Source organism: Macaca thibetana, chromosome 1 (assembly GCF_024542745.1).
Source record: "Macaca thibetana thibetana isolate TM-01 chromosome 1, ASM2454274v1, whole genome shotgun sequence".
Classification (NCBI taxonomy): domain Eukaryota; kingdom Metazoa; phylum Chordata; class Mammalia; order Primates; family Cercopithecidae; genus Macaca; species Macaca thibetana.
The window spans coordinates 130538751-130559665 of record NC_065578.1 but is presented as its reverse complement, the minus strand read 5'-3'; the positions used below and the strand labels follow the sequence as shown (position 1 = coordinate 130559665).

The 20915-nt window shown below is 49.9% G+C and overlaps 1 protein-coding gene across 2 annotated transcripts in view; it reads right to left on the bottom strand.

Annotated features, from left to right (window-relative positions):
* Positions 1 to 15519, bottom strand: part of KIRREL1 (kirre like nephrin family adhesion molecule 1) — a 109021-nt gene extending 93502 nt beyond the window's left edge. Inside the window, exon 1 of one of the 2 annotated variants that reach the window (XM_050779537.1) lies at positions 15056 to 15519. In XM_050779537.1, coding sequence (XP_050635494.1) covers positions 15056 to 15107 — 52 coding nt within the window. In that variant the 5' untranslated portion in view covers positions 15108 to 15519. The remainder of the gene's footprint in view (positions 1 to 15055) is intronic. The other variant, XM_050779545.1, reaches the window with a different exon arrangement.
* Between the last annotated feature and the right edge of the window lie 5396 nt (positions 15520 to 20915).

Here is a 20915-nt window from a genome sequence, read left to right as displayed (position 1 = left end):
ACTGGCTCTCCCTGAGCCACGGTTTTCTTCATCTCTACATCGGGCATGATGAGCACACTGGGAAGCACTTGGCGCAGCTCCCACATGGTGCTGAGTAAAGGTGAGCCCTTTCCCTCTTCGTCTGACCATACTACTGAGTGATCATTCCCTGGTCATTTCCACAGGCTCAGGCCTCAGGATAGGTGTCCTGCTCCCCCAAAACAGAAAAGTTCTCAGGCCAGGGTCCAGGTCCTGTTGTGATGGTGGCCCTGCCCTTCCTTTCCCCATCACAGCGATTCTCGACTTCCCAGCACACAGTTGACTGAACTTCACTGGGGACTATCTCCTGCTCTTCACTAAGCTTTCTGGCCACCAACCTATACACACCTCCTACTGTACCCCTAGGGCAGGTTGGGGGAGCTCAGGGGATAAAGCCTGTGCCAGCAGCCGGCATTGTGGATCAGGTGAGGCCTCCCCAGGGGGCAGAGCCTCCTGCCTTCTGGCAGAGTCCACTGGGGCCTGCTGGGCAGCCCAGGGGTCCTGGCTCCCATGCTGCCTCACCACCCCAAGTGTCCCTTTCTTCTCACTGGCCCCCCCATTCCTCCAGCATGTCTCTTCCCACTCTCCCCTTCTCTCCCTCTTCCTCCCCACCCCCCTAGCTGCCGGCTTGGAGCAGGAGGTTATGAAAATGAGCTGCGTGCCCAGGAGACTGTAATTATCTGCTAAGTGTGAAAGCCAGAATGATTAATTAAGAGATAATAAAAAGAAAAGGAGGGCGAGAGGGGGGCCTCCCGGCCTTGCTTTGATGATAGAACCTGAGGTGAGCCAAGCAATTAGGGGAATCTTTATCGAGAGTTAGCTATAATCCACAAATTATCAAGCTCCAAATGCTTCAGGAGCAGGGCGCACTTCACTCCCGCCGAGTGACAGACCAACAGACAGGGAAGGACAGCAGGAGCAGGGAGCATCTGGCTGGGGGTCAGAGAGAAGCCAGGGCACGGAGGCTGCTGGTGGATCGCCAGCCGCAGGGCCAGCTGCACTTCCAGGACTCCGGGCCATGGCTGTCCTAGCCTCCTACCCTTGAAGGGTGCACTACCCTCAAGCAAACCCAGGCTGCCCACAGGCAGGCTCCAAGCTGGAGCCCGGTTTAACTCCAGGACAGGCTGCCCATGCTGCACTCTCCTTCCAGACACATGAGCTCTTCTTCTTCACAGGACTTACATTCCACCCCAGTCCTCTCCTGAGGTGCCGGGGCTGGCAGGGGCTCTGTCTGTGCGTGTGGAAAGCATGTCACCCGGCCAGCGTGAATGCAGCAGGGACCACATTTGACAAAGCCATACCGCAGCTCTCAGCCTCCAGATCCTCCAGCCCATACAGCCCTCGCTGGGGACCTCCTTCTGCCCCCACCCCCACCCCTTTCTAGGAGCCCGCCTATAACAATAGTCTTCACTTCTCTCATGGGCTCCACCGGGTGTCCTCCTTCCACCTGGGCCCGGGTTCCCTTCCCTCCACCCCTTCTGAGGAAACTTCCCTCACTGATGACCCAGCTCCAGTGTCATTTCTATCCTCTTCTGTGCAGATGCACAACAGGGTCCAAAATCGTCCCTTATTTAAATGATCTTTATAGGTGTTTATACACTGGGGAAGATGGGAACCCATGTTCCCCCATTATAATTAGCTAGCTGGTGACAGAAACCAAGTCTCCTGCCTCAAGTTCAAGTTTACAGTTGAGTTTGCACTTATATGGTCCAGTATCCCAGGAAAACACCCACACTCCTTTATCAGACTAGGAGATCCCCAAAGGCAGGCACCCCATCCCACAGACCCCATCCCCTCCTCTCTCTGCTTACACTGCTTTCTCTTGGGATCCAAGCTGGCAAGGCAGGGCTAAGGACACCTCTGAGTGATTCCAAGAGGAAACGTTCCTGCTCCTAAGCTAAAACTGGCCCTGGCTGCGGGGCAGGCCTACCTCTGCCATCACGCCCATGCCCACTTTCCTACATGCTGGCTTCAGCAGCAGATGCCAGCACTGCTCTCAGCCTGGCTCCCGTGGAGAGAGGAGGAGGGGCCCTCAGGTCATGGGCTAGAAACGATGGGAAGGACACCGGAGTCATCTAGCCCCCAGCTGCTCTGAGCGGCTGAGAAGGGGACACTAGACAGGTAAGGGCACGGTGACTAAGCCAGGTTCTTGTGAACACCGTTCTCCTGGCCCTGGCTGGGGATACTGTGGGAGGACAGCTTTGGTGGTTTGCTGGAAAGCAAATCTGACCCCTAATGAGCTAAAACTTCTTGGGCTCACGTGGGCCCAGGAGGCAGTCTTGCCTATGACTTCTCTGGGCTTGCTTCTCTATTATAAGGAGCTTTGCCTTGAAGTATGAGAAAATAAACCTGTTGGGGAAAATGTTATTTACCCAGACATACAGAAGACTGGAGACGTATTCAGTTACAATACCTCATTAGACAATTTCCATGCGGGAGCAGGAAAGGTTCAGATTAGACACAAAGAAGAACTTCCTGCTTGCCGGGGAGTATTTGAAATGAAAGTGAGTGAGCAGAGAGTACTAATGAAATTCCTTTCTCTTCAGAAAAAGGACAAACATTGATGTCTCTGGGTTGGTTCAAATCAGTCCTACCTAAAGAGAGGCATTTTGAGAGTCCATTTTGAGGTGTTTCAGGAATCATCACTCCACTTTCATTTCTCACCGCAGGTTCTGCGTTCCAAGAAGCCCAATCTATTGATCTCACCCCCATCTGTACTTTGCCTGTGTTCTCATTCACACTTGCAGATAGCTAAATGTGTGTTGATTTTCTCGGGGAGAGGAGAAGGTGAAGGAAAATTAATGGGAGTTCCTGTTTCCCCCAGTGGCCAGGATTCACTATGCATAAGGACCAGGCTTCTCTCACAGAATCAGGGGAACCTTGAAGGCAGGCAGTCTCTCTCCTTTGGCCTGTGAATCTCCCTCTACAGCCTGGGGTTCTGCACACGGGAGAGAGTGAGTTTGCTCATCATGTGGGTTGAACAATTATGAGGTCTATGTGAGTGTGAGATGCTGTCCTGCCCAGAGACAGTTCCTCACTGCTCCCCGAAATTATGCACCCAATTAAGTCTATGACCTACCTTCCTTCCCAAATCACCCAACTTGCTCATGACCCAGTTTTTAAGCCAAAGCCAACAGGGTGAAGGCCCAGACCAGAAGCTCTGTCCAAATGCTTTCCCCCACATCTCCCATTGAGAGATGAATTATGAGGACTTTTTTCCTTTAAAAAAAAAGTGGAAATGACTGGCTCCGGTATGGATGAGTTTCCACCAGCACACTAGCAGGTTGCTTTTCCACTCCACAGCTGGCAGCCTGAGTGAAGACTTGGCAGGGTGGGGTGGGATGGCATGGAGCTTGTGAGGTGGCAGGGAGGAGCTTGGATAGGTCAATCTTGGGGCTAAGGATGGGCGTGCTGGCAAGCTCTGTGCACTCTCTTGTCCCACCAGCTGCTTCCTGAAAACAAACATATCAATGCTGCCGAATCAATGATCCATCAGGGCTGTTATACAACTAAGCGGGCTGAAAAGTGAATTCAGTTAAATGAATTCTATTTTCTTGTGTTTCTCATTAGAACGCTGAAGATCTATTTCTCTAAGGAAAGCATCCCCTAACACCTCAAGGTGTGGTCCTAGGACAAGCAGCATCAGCATCACCCGAGAGCTTGGTGCAAATACAGAACTTCCATCTGACCCCAGACTGTGTGAGTCAGAATCTGCATTTTAACAACATCCCCAGATGTTTTGTAAGCATGTTAAAGTTTGAGAATCACTGTTCTAACATACTGGGTTGAAACCTGGAAAGAAAGGGCTTTTTAAAAAATTAATTAATTTATTTTTGAGACAGAGTCTTGCTCTGTGGCCCAGGCTGGAGTGCACTGATGCCATCTCCACTCACTGCAACCTCCACCTCCTGGGTTCAAGTGATCCTCCCACCTCAGCCTCCAGAGTAGTTGGGACTACAGGCTCAAAAAGTAGCCTGGCTAATTTTTGTGTTTTGTTGGCAAGGCTGGTCTCAAACACCTGATGTAAAGTGATCCGCCCGTCTCGACCTCCGAAAGTGCTGGGATTACACGTGTGAGCCTCCGTGCCTGGCTGAAAGACAGGGTTTAAAATGATGGTTAAGCTTACTGTACACTGTCCTGAGAGTGCTTTTCCAGGACTTACAAAAGAGGAAAGTGGGTGCTATCACTCTGTTTTACAGTTAAGGAAACTGAGACTCGCAAAGGGCAAAAGGGCATTCAGTTTCCAGATCTAAGACACAGACCTAATTCTAAACCAGAGTGCTTTCCATTACGCTGTGCTGCCTCCCAAAGTTCCCACTGCACTGAACCCTAGAGAACAGAGCTCAGGAATTACCTACATCACTGGTCACCCTCCTTGGCCCAGTTAACAGTCTGATCTGTATTTGGCCTATTCTTTGTTCATCTCTCATTTCTATTGTCTGTTTTCTCAAGATCTGCCTTGGACTGAACTGTAAAAAGCAAGGACTGTACAATATTAATAACAACTATAATTTATTGAGTACCTACTGTATTCCAGGTACTGTTCCTTCATATAGATTCTCTCATTCAATCGTCACAACAACCCTCGAAGATAAACGTAATCATTTGCATTTTAGAGATGAGAAAACTGAGGCTCCAAGTAAGTGACTTGGTCATGATTACACAGGAGCAGCCCCTCTGGGAAAGAGGTTGACTCTGCCACAGGCCCCCTGGTGAGGAGGTCACTCTAGGTGCTTCCCAATTCCAGGAACCGGGTTGTGTTGAAAGAGGCCAGTCTTAAAACATGACCCTGGCATGAAACCGAAGGCAATGTGCACAAACTAAATCCCTTAGGCACAGGTTTTACAGGCTCCCCTCTCAATTTTCTGCATAAATGGAGAGCGGCAGCGGTGCAGATAATCCAGAAGTCATTTCAACTTGGCTTTGAAATGCATTCGATTTTTTTTTGTTTTTGTTTTTGTTTTTTTTTTTGCAAAGTCAGAGATTTTCCTTTCTAATTATATTTGGCTCAAACTGACATTAAAATGAGCTTGCATTCTCACTTCGCCCACTGCCTGGTGAAGGGAGACTTCCCAGATGTGTGCTGTGTGATAGGCATGTCAGTCTGGGATCCAACATCAACCACAAAGTAGCTGCCCTGGGGGTGAGTGCTGGAGGGTTCTGGCGCTGGCAGCACAGCAAGCCACGAGTGTGTGTGTGGGAGGGTCGGGCATCAAGGGGAGTGTGGGACCTCTGGAAGTCCCCTGTCCCATCCCACAGTGTCAAGTTGGTAGATTTCCAGGGAGAGTGGGGAGTAGTGGGGAGGACTGAGACAAAGAGGAGCAAGTCAGTTCCTCAAGGTTTTGGATTAAAACCCAGGAGTCCCAATGTCTCGATGAAATGTCCTTCTGGATGACTCGGGAGTCAAGATGAAAACTTGAGCTTCTCTCAGAGGCTTCATTCTGCCAGCCTGCCTAGCCTTGGGTTTCTGCTCCTTTGAAAAGCCTTCTCTCTCTACTGTGTTCTCTCTTCCTCTGCCCTGCCTGCCCATCTCTGCTCCTTTCCTTTTAATAACCTCCCAGTTAAGCGAATCGAATGGGAAGAAGCAGTTAAAAGCACCTCATGGCTTGACAATGCTGGGTAATGGAGCGAGCAGGGCCCCGGGCTGCTCCTGGGAGAATTCAGGAAGGAGGAGGAAAAATAGTAATAATAAAAAAACTCAGCTAAGCTGATTACAAGGACAAAGTTAATTTAGAAATCAGCTCTATTGGGTGGGAGTGGGGGGTGGAGAGTACGGAACTGGACACAAGAGGTTGGGAGATTCGATTTGGGGGAAGTGTGCTTTATATAAACTGCCTTTGTTCCTGGAAATCATAATCCTTGGGAGGGACCAGGGTTCACTCCTTCGGATTCCTCGGCTCCTTCCATCCAGAGCAGGGGGTACAAGGAGCAGGGGGTACAATTGAGGATTGTCCAGAGCCTGGATATCTCGTGGCACCGCATTCCAGAGGCCCCGCAGCCCCTGAGCCTCACATCTGTGGCCCCTCCCCGCCCCCGCTCCCTCCCTACTCCGCTCCCCCTCACTGGACAGTTAGGCTTCAGCATTTTTCACATACCTCTCTCACAACCTTTATCTTATAAAATTGTCAATATGTGTTTATACATCCATCTCCCACACCATACTGAGAGGGCCTCAAGAACAGGGACTAAATCTTACCTACCTTTTCATTCCCAGGCCTAGGCCCAGCACAGCCATTTAACAAAACAATGCTTGTAAGTTGAACACATGCGCTCACCCCCCTGGTGGGACCCTCTTCAAAGGACTCCATTTGAAAAACCAGAGCTCACTTCCTAGCAGAGGTTTTAAGAATCTTTAGGCTCAGCTCCTAAATGCACATGTATCTAAGGCCACAGACCAGTGGAAATGGCCCAGAATTGACCCTGAAGAGACTAAACCAGGATGGGCCCTCTGATGGAACCAGATGGCTCCCCTTGACTCTGGGCAGTGTAGACATGGCCCAAGCTTGGCGGGGACAGGTAACAAAGAGCCTGGCCTCAGAGTCAGACTTCAGAGGTTTCCTCGCAGTTATTGCCATTGAACTCTGCCTCCAGGCATCTTTATCTTATACCGAAGGATTCTCAGAGAAAAAGATTTCCTCATCCTTCCAAAGTCTCTCTAGCTCAAGTCACAGATCTGAGACTTCCCAAGGCAGAACTGGTGTTTCTCTAAGGTTTTCTGCTCACTTCTGCCTGGCCAAACCTTGGTTATCTGTTTTTTCATGTTTTTAATTGGAGGGGTTACAAATTTCTATAGCGTCTCCAGTAGAGGAAGTGTTTAAGAGGAGGGGAGACTTTGGTGAGAAACGAGATGGGGATTATACCTGTTTTTAACACACGCTTTGTCTGCTTAAAAAACAGAAATCCATGGCTCTCTAGTTCTTACAGGGGATTCTTTGTAAGAAGCCTTTAGCCTGGCTTTTCCAGGCCTCCTCCAGTCTGTCCCCATTCTACCGTTCTGGATCATCTCATCTACTTCTCCCAAACCAACCCAAATCCTCAGTCCAAACGGCCTCAGTGTCCCCCACACATCCCAGCAACAATATCTTGGTTCAGGAAATCTGGCCTGTCTGGTAAGGCTCTCTCTCTTCCTGCCACATGCGTGTCCTGTCCATCCTTGGGCCCCACTTCCTCCATGGAGCCCTTCCTGCTCACTTCAGTCCACAGCAAACTCCCTTCTCTGGACTCTCCAGCTCTGACCTGCACACTGCTATCATGGCACCAATGACTCCACACCTTGCACCACCAGCAGTCTTCATGTATGTATATCTTAGTTTCTTAAAAGGGAAGGACCACCTGCTGTCATATTTTTTGGTCCACATAATGCCTACCAGTATGTTTTGCATATAATAATGTACAGTTTATGATTAAAAAAATAATAATTCTCCCCACTTGGAGAAAGAGAAAACTGAGGCCTTCTGAGATTAGGTAATTTGCACTGAAATCACAAAATGAGACCTTCAAGGGCAGAGATCTAGTACATTATTCACTTTGCAACACTGGAGCCCGGCACACAGTAAGCACACAATTCTCTTCCGCTGAATGAAGGAACAAAAGTCCTTCCTCTTTCCACACATCTTTCAGTTAGGATATATTCCTCAGACTGCCTCAGAAGGAAAGAAGGGGCAGAGATAAAAGGCATCCAACGGCCTAGTCAATTCCGAAGTGGGCCTAGGAGAGGACAGCCTCCTGGGATAAACCTGTTGGGCACAGTGTATACCTCCAGACACTCGGGTTCCTGTTATCCCTTCCCTGCCTCAAAACCCAAGACCCGCAGCATTCTGGGTGAGTCTCTCATCACCTTCCAGAGCCAGACCACAAAAGGAATAAAGCGGCAGCACTCTGTCCTGGGAAACTAATGGAATTTGCTAGACAGTTCTGGAGATTTCTACCCCTGGATTTAAGACCCTTAATCTTGAGAAGGTTGGCTGGCTGCAAGGCTCATTTATTTCAATACGATCCCTATTTTGTTAAATGGGCTCAAGGAGGGCAGAGAGGGATGAGGACTGCAATCCCTGGAGACAACAGAGGTTAATAAAAGTGGCTGAATAAATTAAACATGGAGGGAAGGACAAGCTGGGAGCATGGAGTCAGCTGATAGAGGGAGAGTAAGTGGGAGAGAAAGAAGAAAGAAAAGTGTCATCTTCAGTGGTGTCTGGGAGCTAGAGCAGCTTTTATCCTGGATGCTCCAAGAACTTAATCAGGTTCGCATTGTCTGACAGTCAGATGTGGGAAGATGTAAGAGCTGGAGCTACAGAATGGAGAGGCACCAGTGTTACAGAATGAGGAACCCCAAGCTTCTTTCTCAACTTCCATAATCTCAGTTTGTGCATCTATCAGAGAGGATGCAGAGCATGCAAGGCAAGGCAAAAAGTAATGCCTTTAAAGACACAGGAGGGCTGCTATGGCTAGAAGAAAAATGACTCACAAAAATGTACTACTGTTGCACACTAGTGCCCTGGTGACTGAAAGGGCTGGGGTACAGATGAGAGATATCTGTCCAGATGTGTACGGGGATGGGGATAAGAAGTGGTTGCATATATAGCTGCACTATGAAGACATGTGTAAATATATATGCGTACGCATGCAGTGAGACTGCATCCACACCTTGCATGCAGCAGTAATGCAGAATAGGCAGACGTGCAGTCTTCCTTCTAGGAGTTATCCTCAGCCCCCACCCCAACTTCCCTGCTTGGGTTCTAGTTCTGGCTGTGTCACTTACTAGCTGGATCATCTTGGACAATCTGCTTAACTTCTTTGGATCCCTGTTTGTTCATCTGTAAAACGGGGATAACACCTAACTTCAACAATTATTGTCAGTATTAAATTAGTTACTAATATATGCAAAATACAAAACTGCCCTTCACAAAAGTGAACAGCTTTCTCCCCAACTCTGACAGAGCCCAGTATTTTTCCTGATTTCTGAAATTGCCTCTTCCTGCTCCCTGGTTTCACATTTGAGGATCAAGGACATGACAGCCTCTTTCTCCTCTACTGCTGACAACCCACCCCCACACCCCCATCCTTTTCCAGGTCAAAGCACGCTCCAGGAGATTGCCAAGTAAACTGATCCAGAGGCCCTGGGAAGAAACCAGACAGGAACTGGTAGGTTGGGAAGGGGCACAGCTTTCTCATCTCTGGACATATGAAGAGAAATGTCTCTAGCCTCAGATGGAAACATCTCCCAGAAATTGGGGAGATTAAGGAATTTGTCCCCATCTCTTCCCTCCATACCAACCGCCACCCCTTTGCAATTTCTTTAACTTCTCTAGGTCTCTGCTTCTCATCTATTAAATGGAGAAACAACTACCCTGCCTACATCATAGGATGATTGTATCTATCAAATGGTACATGTAAAAAGTTGCTAAAATTGACAAGCACCATACACAGGTACAAAGATTAAAGACTCTAAAGGCAGGAGGAAAAGGATTGAGGCTTTCCAAACCTCCTTCTGACAAGGGGCACTATTTACTGGTCCCAGCCCCACTGATTAAAACATGTATCCCGACATCTAAGTTTTGCTTCACAAATGATCATCAAAGCAAGGCAGGGAGATAGATGTGGCCTTGGAATTTCTGGGCTGAGAACTAGGGAAGGGGGCTGAGCTGAGTGAGGCACCGGGAGAGGAAAAAAGGCCTAGGCTTCCCTCCTATCCTTCCACAGCTGCCTTAACTCTAAGAGAGGCAGGGTGTGGCTCTTCTGGGCAGGTTGAAGGCACCCATGGCCCTTAGTAGGGAGACAAAAGAGGGGTTGAATCTGGGATCTAACACCTCGGGTATGCCCTTAAGCAAGTTACTTAAACTCTCAACTGTGGTTTCTTTAACTGTAAAATGGGAATAACATTAACCTGAAAAGCACACTGTAGGAATTCAATAAAAGGTAATTTTGATGCTTTGGTATGGAGTTGACCTCCTACAGTTGCTTTTCACCACCCTAGGCCAGGCAGTTCCCCAGGGCACAGGCTAAGAAGGAGGGTTGACAACCTCCCCAGGGAGGTTAGAACAAGCCATCTAAGACCCTAGCCTCCAATCCTAGCAGCCTACCAGGGACCAAATTTGAAAGCTGACACTAGGAGAGATCTTGGTCTCAGGATTATCCCCTAGCCTTGCATGGAACAAGAGTAATTTCCAAATTTGTAGTTCATGGACCTGTAAGGCTGTGTTTAATATTAGAAACAAACCTTTTTATTTGCCAAGCCCTTGAAAAAATCTAGTCATTTACTAGATTTCTCATATCATCAAAGAAAAACAATTTAACACCAAAAAATGTAGGGCAGAATCTCAGAATAAAAGATTGTTTTTTCAAATTCGAATGAGTTTACCTTTATGAAAAACTCACTCCCTTTTCTTCCTAGTTCTCATTCTGCTATGGACCAGGAAAATCCCTGTCCCAGCCCAGCATCAGTCTCTGCTGGCATATAGGATCTGGCAAAGGAGAAGGGTGCAGACTGTGGCATCAGCTGGTTCCTACAACCACCAATAATATACTTAATGTATCTAAACCTCAGTTTCTTGGCCAGGTACAGTGGCTCACACCTATAATCCCAGCACTTTGAGAGGTCGAGGTGGAAGGAGCGCTTGAGCCCTGGAGTTTGAGACTAGCTTGTGCAATCTAGCAAGACCCATCTCTCCAAAAGAAAAAAAAAAAATTAGTCAGGTGTGTGTGGTCCTAGCTACTTAGGAGGCTGAGGTAGGAGGATAGCTTGAGCCTAGGAAGAGGTTGCAGTGAGCCATAATCACACCACTGCACCCTAGCCTGGGTGGCAAAGCAAGACCCTATCTAAAAAGAAATAAATAAATCTCAGTTTCTCATGCGTGAAATGGGGACAATTCACAAAGCCAATCTCAGTGGGCCATAGAATAGATTAAATTAGATAATGCATATGAAGTAGTTAACACAGGGTTCAATAAATGATCCATATTGTTTCCAGACTCTGAAATGCTGCCACCTCGGGGCTAGTGTCCCTCCTCATTTCACACAAGAGTTCTGGTTCCTTCTCATTCAAGTGCCATCCTCCTCCACTTTTGCTCTCTCTCCTCAAATCCCTTCCCCTCAAATCCCTTCCCCAGATCTTTTCTGAGGTCTCCAAGGAGGGGGTCAGTTTCCCCTTCTGGGTCTGCCACAACACAGTTCTTTCCATGAGAGATACAAAGATGGCGCTTACTTAAGCCCAGGACCAAGAATCTGGGCAGCTGGGGCTAGAAAACACACACACACACACACACACACACACACACACACACACACCCCACAAAGAATCATAAGGAGAAGAAAAGGAAGCGCAGACAATTCGGTTGCCTATCTATCTATGTCTCACCTCAAAGTCAAGATAGCAAGCATTTACTGAGCACTTCTCACTGTGCCAGACACAGTTCCATGTACTTTACGTGGATTAACATATTCAAGTGCCACCACAACCCTATGAGGTATTACTTCTATCCTCACTTCTGGAAGAGCATGCTGAGGCACAGAGAAGGTACATGACTTGTTCAAGCTTACGACTACCAAATGGTGGAGGTGGGAGCTGGATGCGAGTCTGTGATTTAATCGCCATTGAATGCTGCCTCTTTCCAGCACTGCAGCACGCTCATCAAATCAATCAATTGATCAGATATTTAAGGGGCACTTACCACATGCTTAGCACTGTGCCAGAAACTAGAGAATAAAAGAAATTAAGACTTAGTCCCTGCAAGGATGTAAAGAGGTCCTAGAGGAGTAAGGGGGGCAGAGGTGGGGCTTCCTCCTCCCATCTCACTGGAGCACCAAAGGCAGAGCCAGAACAACCAACCACTCACCTGTGGGAAGGAGCGGAGGCGAGAAGGCCTGGGTGCTGCCGCCTCCTCCTCCTCCTGAGCGGGTGCTCTGGGGCCCAGGGCTGAGGCACTGAGTACTTGGTTCACACCCTCCCTTTGGGTGTAAGTGAGTAGATGGCAGAAAGTGGAGTCCAGTCAAGGTCAAGGAGAGGAACCCAGTGTCCTGGTTTCTGCCGTGTCTCCCCTGACTCTTCCCCAACCTCAGTGCCCTGCTCTGGGCAGAAATGGAATATCTGAAGTGTGTATATGTGTCTATGTGTGTATGTGTAGCACCGGGAGGGGAGAGCCCAGCTACTCTCCAGACCTGCTGTTCTCTGCCAGGATTCAGCTGTACTCAGGGAGTTGAATCCTGGGAATTTAGGAGGCCCTCGGGCCTCTTCCCTTTACCCTTTACTCCCCTCAAAAGCTGTGGCAGGAATTCCAGGGGGAGCTCTGGGGGCTGGATGGGCTTATTTTTCTCCTGCCCCCACATCCATCCCCCCTCTGGAGGCAGCTCCCGCCCCGAGCCGGCCTGTCATCCCACATTGCTCTGATTAGCTATAATCTTTCTTTTTCAATTTCTCCTCCCCGAGACTAGGGAGCGAGAAAATCTCCCAGAAAATGAATAAATATTTCAATTTTCGGCGCAATCAGTCTGTGGAGCCGGCGCATGATGGAAACGGGGGGAAGGATAATGGTTTTCATTTAGATAAGATACAGAAAATTATTTAGTGAAAAATGAAAATTGATGAAGCCCATTGAAATTCTTTAAAATGCGATTTTTATTTCTCAGCCTAGGCTGTATCTCCCCTTCCCCTCTCCTCTCTGCTCCCCTCAATTCTATGGCTTCCTGCTGACACCTACTCCCCCACCCCCATTTCCCCACCATCATCCCTCCTCCCTCTTGTAGCGCCCCCCTCTGTTTCTTCTCTCCGTGCCCCAGTCCCTGACCTAGAACTCCTTTCTGAGGATGGAGGCTAAGGAAAGGGGGTCCTGCCAAGCACTCCACCTCCACGTGTGTCCCAGTCTCCCCAGACCCCTTCTCCTTCCCTCTCTGCCTCCTCCCCAGTCCCTTGCCAAGCTTCCCCCAACACTCACTAGTGATTTCCCCTCCCCTCCTGTCTCGTCTCTCCCTTTCTTTTCTCTGGTATCCTCTCCCCCCACCCCAGATACTTTCACCAGGTCCTGCTTTCACCCCTGTTGGAGCTGAGAAGTGGGAGCTCAGCATTCCCTAGCCACTCACTCCTTTCCAAAGAGAGAAAGGCACACAGCACACACTTCTTTCTGTCTCCAATTCAATCCACATGTCTCTCCTATTTGCTAACTGCTCCTTTTGTTCCTTAACACTCATTTGTATCCACGTTGCTGACACGTAAGGCTGTAAGAAAGGGGCAGACATAAGCTTGCCCCCAACATAGACCAATACTGACCCAGGGGCCTCCTCCACCACCACCATGACCCCCCTCCACCACCACCATGGCCTACCCACTTCCTCCCCGACGCCAACAGCCTGGCTGAACAGTCAACTTAAGTCATCTTCCCAACTTTCTGCCAAGTGGCTGGCCTGGCCTGCCAACCCCAGGGCCAGGCCTCCTCCTTTCCCTTAGCACCACCTCCCACTCTTGGCTCACACCACAGATGTGTGCCCTTCCTATATCATAGTGTGTGCCGGGGGGCGGGCATGGGTGCCCTGTGCGGAGAGATGAATCAAGACTGGCCCCACCAACTCAGCCAGGCTTTGCCTTCGGAGCTGGGAAGAGACCTGGCAAGGAGAGGAAAGGTCCAGCATAACACCCCACCTACAAATGCAGGAAGGGAACACAGAGCAGGGCAATCATGCCTGAGGCTGTTCTACCCAGATCCATTCCCAGACACCCCCTAAAAGAGACCACCTCCTCCATCTGCAGTCTGTACATCTCCATAGGTGTCTGCCCATATGAATGTCGGTTCAAGTTTCTTTGTTTGCTAGAGGGTTGGTTTCCGTGCGAGCGTGTGTCCTGTCCTTGTAAACGCCTGCATACATGTACTGTGTATACTTGTAATGTTCGGGTGGATGAATGCGTGAGTGTGTGCCGATCTGGGGGAGGAATCTGTCTTCCTCAGATGTCTCAGTGTCTTTGTGTATATGTGTCTGTCTCAGTGTGGAGGATGTTTGTGGGGATGTCTCCGTCTCAGTAGGTGAGTAGTCTGTCTCAGTGTCTGTGAATGTTTTACCGTGTTTGTGTGTCAATTTCTGTGTGTCAGCTCCATTTTTGGGGAGGGAGGGAGTTCAGCAGGATTCAGTCTTCCTTAGAGTCAGACCTGGGAGGCAAGAACCAACTCCCACAGACCCCAGTCCCTGCTGCAGTCTGGGCCCTTGGTTCCCTCAGCCCTCTTCCCTCCCCCAACCCCAGCCCTGCCCAGGATACACTGACATCCTCATCTCTCTCAACCACCTCCCTCATCTCCCAGCCTCTCCCCTGCCAGTTCCAAATAAGCCCCAGACAGCAACACTTTCCTGAGCCCAAGTAGAGTGTCAGCCCCCTCCCCCCACCGCCTCCGCCCCCGCCCCCGCCCCCGTGAGTTCCCCCCACTGTATCAAGCGGGCCTGAAGCTGTATTTGGAACTCCACTGTCCACCCAGAGCCTCCGCGGGCAGGGGTTCCAAATCCCCACTAGAGGCGCCGAGACACCCCTCCCTTCCTCTAGAGGGGGCAGCCCCAGGCAGTCTGGAGTCGTGGTTCAGACTCAGACCCCCGAGGGGCTGGGCTGGAGTAGGGGGAATCCCCTTAGCAACATCTTCGGGAGGTGGGACTCAGCTTTTCGCTCACCCCCTAGCCCGAAATTCGAAATTCCAGCCTTCCCCTTAGCCTGGACTCAAGCGTCCGGAACCCCGGCCTCAGAGGACGAGGGACTGTAGGGCTGTGAGAGAAAGCGTTCGGTTCCCGGTTTCACTCGGACCTCCAGCCCTCGCGGCCCCAATGCTTGGTTCTCCCGCGCAGCCAGAGGAAACAAGTTGGCCAAATCAACGGCAAACTCATTCTCCCCAGACCCCGTTACTCAGCGCCCCCTCCCCCAGGGCTCTGAGCCCGGACCGAGCCCCCGCCTCGTGGCGTCCGGACCCAGGGACTGGCCGCGGGCCGCCGGGCACCCCAGCACTCCCCTAGCGGGGAGCAGTGCCCTGGCCCCGGGGGGAAGCCGAGCGTCCGGGGGCGGGCTGGGGGCCCTTACCTTGGGAGAAAGTATCGGAGAGAGTGAGGATCCAGACGAGGAGGCTCAGCATGCTGTCCGCCCGCCGTGCGCCCGCCCGCGGCTGGGGCCCGGAGTTGGCGAGCGAGCCAGAGGAGCGGGCTGGGGAGGAGGGGAGCCCTGGAGCCCGCCCCCCGCCCGCCCGCGCCCGCGCCCGCCCCCGCCCCTGCACACACACGCGCGCGCGCACACACTCACGCGCACAAACTCACTTCCCTGCCCTCCGATTCTCTTTATCTCTCTTTCCTCCCCGTCCTTTTTCTCGTTCTGGTCGCCCTCCCCGTTTAATTATTTCTCCTCTCAAGCTTTATCTCTCTGGGTCTCTTTCGGTCTTTGCTCCCCCATTCTCTCCCCTTCTCTTCCTTCCCTCTCTCCCTCCCTGCCTCCCTGCCTGCCTCTCTCCCTCCCTCCCTCCGCCTGACGTCTACTCTCCCTCCGACGGCACCTCCCTCCACGAGCCCTCCCCCTGCCCCCGCCTCCCCCAACGCGCGGGCACACATGCACACCCCTCGCTGGAACTGAGATGGAAGGAGAGCAAAGAGAGAAAGGAATTGAGGGCAAAGGCAAAAGGGGGTGAAAAACGTGACCGTCGTGGGTTCTGGGGCAGGCACAACAGGACCCCTGGCCACCCCACCCCTTCCCATTTATAGACGCAATCTTGGTCGCAGGCTATGGAACTAAGCAGTGAAGGAGGAACATGGGCTGAGGGACATCAGCCTCTAGCTCAGAGGATGTGACGGGGGCGGGGGGAGAGAGAGAGAGAGAGAGAGAGAGAGAGTGTGTGTGTGTGTGTGTGTGTGTGTGTGTGTGTGTGTGTGTTTCCGTGTGTGTGTCTAGGAGTGGGGTGGGGGGCAGGGAGTTAAATAAACATAAAGACCTTTCTTTTTAAATTCCACACCCAAAGCCTAACCCCTAGATTCCCCAAATTAAGAATTCTCAATTGACTAATGAATGCTTGGAGAGGGGAGAGGCATGCATGCCTCTCCCCACCTACAAAAGCCCGAGCTGGTGAATGGGAGCTGTCTCTTTGACCTGCCTTGGCTTCACCCAGTCAAGGTCTAGCACGGCTAGGCGTTGGAGGACTTAACGGCCTGGAAGAGGCACAGTTGACTCCTTTCTTTGTTCATCTTAGCCTCCCACCCACCCCGAAGGAGAAGGTAGCCAACTGGATGGCTTTGAAGGGCCAAGGCTTGGCCTCACCTCCCTGAATGCAAGCCAGAGGAGAAGACAGCCACCAGAGGATCTCTAAGCACTCTGGAGTTTGAGATCTTTTAGGGTAGGGACATGGAGGAACTAGGAAGGGAGGGAATTCTTGAGAATCGTGAGAGCATTCAGGAGGGATCTCCGCTTTCTTAAGGGCCCAGTTTGGCAACCAGTTCCTCCTCTCATCCGTGACCAGATACTTCTGCTCACAGGGTGGCTGGGGGCGCCTAGAGGTCTAGACCCTGGGGATGAACAGAGGAGTTGCAGGAATTGCACAATTTTACGATAATGTGTTGGTCCAAAGAGGTCTCCACTTCTTTCCTCTCAGATCCCAGATCTCCTGGGTATCTAACACTCCCCGCCAAGATTTCTTAATTTCGGACCCTGAAAGTAGGTGCGTGGCTCTCTGGTGCCCTCTGTTGATGTGTAGCAGCCACAGCTCCTCTTTCCTCCGCAGATCCTAACATCAGTCTGTGGTCCAGACACATCCACACACAACTAGAGGACAGAGAAAGGCAGGAAAACACCCGAGTTCATATGCGGAAGCCCCATATGCACAGACCCAGAGAATTCTTCATATGTTCCAAAACACAGGCAAACACAGTTTAAGAATAGAGCCATACCTTGACCAGAGAAATAGGACTGCAATCCCGAACGTGCACAGATAGACACCAACACACAGACACATAGGGCTTTTCATTTGTTCATTCATTAATCATACATTCCACAGATATTTCTTCAGTTCCAGACTGATATTTTCCAGTCACCATTCTAGGCTTTGGGGAGACAATAATGAAAAAAAAAGGACAAAGTCCTTCATTAATGTTCCATTCTGGAGGAAAGTGAGAGGCAGTAGAAAAAATATTAAATACACTAGGTTATGGTAAATGCTATGGGAGACAAATAAAGCAGGATAAAAGATTAGGGAGAGGGAGAGAAGGAGGAATGACTGTTCTTACAGGTAGTCAAAGAAAGCTGTTCTGCTAAAGCCACATTTGGGCACAGACCTGAAGGAACTGAGGGTTCCTAGAAACAGAGGAGCCAAGTTTCTCTGGCTCACTAAGAGCCAAAACAACAATCTGGCCTGTCTCCTCTGGTCCTTTAGCTTCCCTTTTCTCTCCCCCTTTCCTTTAATTCCAAATCCTCACCAGCTCAGTCCATAGCAAACTCACGTCTCTAGAATCTCTTCCACATAAGTCATCCAGCATCCCAGATCTCAGAGCTTAAGACCCCATAGACCTCATCCGCAGCTAGTGGTCCTCAACACCAGTTGTGCACAGCATCTCCTGAGGGCCTTTAATTTTATTATTAGTATTCTTTAACTTTTTGAGTTGGTGTTTAGATCTGTCACCTGGGCTGGAGTGCCATGGCATGATCTCAGCTCACTGTAACCTCCACCTCCCGGGTTCAAGAGATTCTCCTGCCTCAGCCTCCCAAGTAGCTGAGATTACAGGTGTGTGTCACCATGCCTGGCTAGTTTTTGCATTTTTAGTAGAGACAGCGTTTTGCCATCTTGGCCAGGCTGGTCTCGAACTCCTGACCTCAGGTGATCCACCCGCCTCGGCCTCCCAAAGTGCTGGGGTTACAGGCATGAGCCACCATGCCCTGCCCTGAGGGCTTTTTTAAAACACCAGTGCCATTCCCTCATCCCTAAAGATTAATCGTTCTGGGGTGAAGTTCAAGCATCAGTATTTTTAGACATAGCCCCAGGTGATTCTAGTAGACAGCCAAAGTAGAGAGCTGCTAAACGAAGCAAACGCCTGCTTTCCAGACATTGTCTTCAGCAAGCCTGCACACCACACAAGTGTCCTGCCCTCTTATCTCCACTAGCATTTCTTCTGCTTATTGCCAATCTTGTATCACCCTCCCCTCCTGGGGCAACCCCAATTAAGCTGCCCCAACTTTGCTCCATCCTCATCTCTTTAACACTAATGCTCACAATTTGGTCTAGTCAAATTAACTGAGTCTCTTAGAATCTAATAACATAACTCATCAAACTGTAGACATCCTGGGACTGAGTCCCTAGTATCAGTCAGATGATCTAAAGATAAAGCTTGTGTCTTTTCCATCAGACTGGACATATCTTCCTAGGACAGGATATCTGCCTCTCCTATCAAACTTGGGGATTCTTGTGGGGCAAGGCACATGCATGTCACACCGTTCTGGAACTCCCTGAGGGCAGAGCAAAAGCTGGGTAAGCCTTTCCCTATCAGAGAGGTACCTGGCAGAGTAGTTGACAGCAAAGCACATGGGCCCTGAAACCAGACAGGGATTCAAATCTAGGTTCTTCCCCTTCCTTTCTGTGTGACCTTAGACATTTTGTGTGGCTAACCTCTCTAGCTCTTGTTTCTTTGATATGAAAACAGGGATAATAATAGTACTTATGTTATGGAGTAGTTGTGAGGATTGAGTTCATATCCATACAGCCCTTAGAACAATACTAGGCATACAGCATATGCTCAGTAAATGCTAGCTGTGATTATTTTTCAGTTTTGGAGCTTTCCCAAACAGAGATCTTTTGAATCTTCCTCCTGTGGATTTGTCTTCATCCTCATGCACAGAGCCCTGCCCCCAACAGAAGCAGGCAGGCGCGGAGGCGGAGGAAGTAATCCCTAAGGATGCTACTTCACCTGGAAAAAAGGAGAGAAACAGCCAAAGGTTATATATGGAGTTAAGAGAAATATTAATAATTTTTGAGCACAAAAGCACAAAGATCAAGAGGTCAGGGAGTGAGCAGGAAGGCAATTTATGACCATCAGCAGGAGAAGCCACCTTGAGAGACGGAAATGTATTCTTTGTCTCAACGAGGGCTAAGAACAGCAGAACAATTCTATAAATTGTCCTTTTTCCCCCTAGAGAGGTGGAGTATTGTGTCCCTGCTGCTTACCAGAGACAGAGGAGAGAAAGGGTGAGATCCTTATTCTCAGCTTGGAAAATAATCCTGACCCTAAAGGAAACCTCGAGTCCCAAGGGTAAGGGATCACCAGAGGTCACCTTGTCTCTTCCCTGCTGCAGACTATAGCCCAGAGAAGTGACAGTGAGAGATGTACCCCTTGTTCAGAAGTCCTCCCAGCAAAGGGGGCTCTTCATCCCTTCTCCACTTTTGTATCTCCCAGCCCAGGTAACTGCGTAAGTCCTTCCAGATATTCAGCCTTGAGATTTCCTGCTGCTATACCAGTTTATTTCTCTTGTGCTCCTTTTCCTTAAGATGCCCAGCTTTTGAGACGTACAAGAAAAAGGGCAGGGGTAAGGGACTGCCATATGGCAGTGAAAAAAGTCTCCAATCTGCACTGTGAGGGGAGAGTGGGGCAAGAGGAAAGACAGCATCAGTCAAAGTGCCCCAGACCTCTCCTTAGTGGCCAGGGGGCCCTGAGCCTGGGTCCGGCTAGGCTGGCCTCTCTGTAAAGAGTATCTGGTCCTGTAAAAAAAGTGAAGAAGAATTCTGGGCCTGGGGACTGGCGTTTCCTCATCTCAGTTTTGCCACCTATGCTTGGTATCTTGCCAAGGAACAGGGATCTCAGTGGTTGAAATGATAGTTGTTCACCCTCTCTGACATCTGTGCAGAGTGAAGAAGATATTCCAAGGAGGCCCAGATCCCTGATACATTAAGATATGAGGATGCCAGTAAGACGCGCAACAGAGACTAGGCACCGGGGACAGCAGTGAGGTTAAGTGGCCATCTTAGGCCTCCTATAGAAGGGGAAGGTGGTAGACGAAGGAGGTCAGGCTGCATGGATGGGGCATGGGTGTCAGAGGACACTTAAGAAGCAGTGCTGCTATTGAACAAGAAAGACTAGACGCTAGCCACCATAAAGGACTGTCTACTGAGAAGTATCCAAAATATTTAGGGAGAAATGTTTTGGATGGGTTGAAGCTGCTCAGAGGCAGGGACTTAGAAAGAATGACCTTGGCAAAGATAGGCTCCCAGTGTATATATATACCGTGTGCCAGCATTGCCTGCGAATGACTGGGATCCATTCCACACCACCCATTTTCAGCCCTTCCCTTTCCATTGCTTCATATGCCAGCTCCAGTATGGCAGGGGAAGTGTTAGGGGGAGGGCAATTTGTACTAAATGAACCAGTTATCTCTTATTAGGTTTAATGAATATCTCATTGCCTGAATCACGGGGATTGGAAGATCCCTGCTTCCAATGAGTAGCCTGGTTGAGGAGACCTGTTCAGATAAAAGGAGAAGAGTGTTAGCGTTCAGCAACTCAGGCAGAGGCCTTGAGATGGGGAGTGGGTATGTGGGAGGGGGGGGGAAGGGCAGTGGGAAATAGACTTTTTGGAAAAAATGGAGACAGTAATAATGAATTAATAACTCAGATGGGAAGCTGCACAACTGGAGACAGCATGAAGTCCATTCCCCTTAGAGGTGGCAAAATGGTCTGTCAAAGGTCGCAAGGGAAGGCACAGTAGACCTGGGACTAGAACCCAGGCCACTCAGGTTAGGATTCACCTGTGTTTCTCACTAACTCCATCTTTCCCACCCCTGTACCCCAGTCTCATTCCAAATGCCTTTTTTCAGCAAAGACACTCCTGATACCTAAATGGCTCTGACCATTATGTGACTCTAGTCTTCTGTAAGAGTCTGGAAAGCAGAGAATCGAGTGAGCAGGAAGCAAGGGACACTGAGG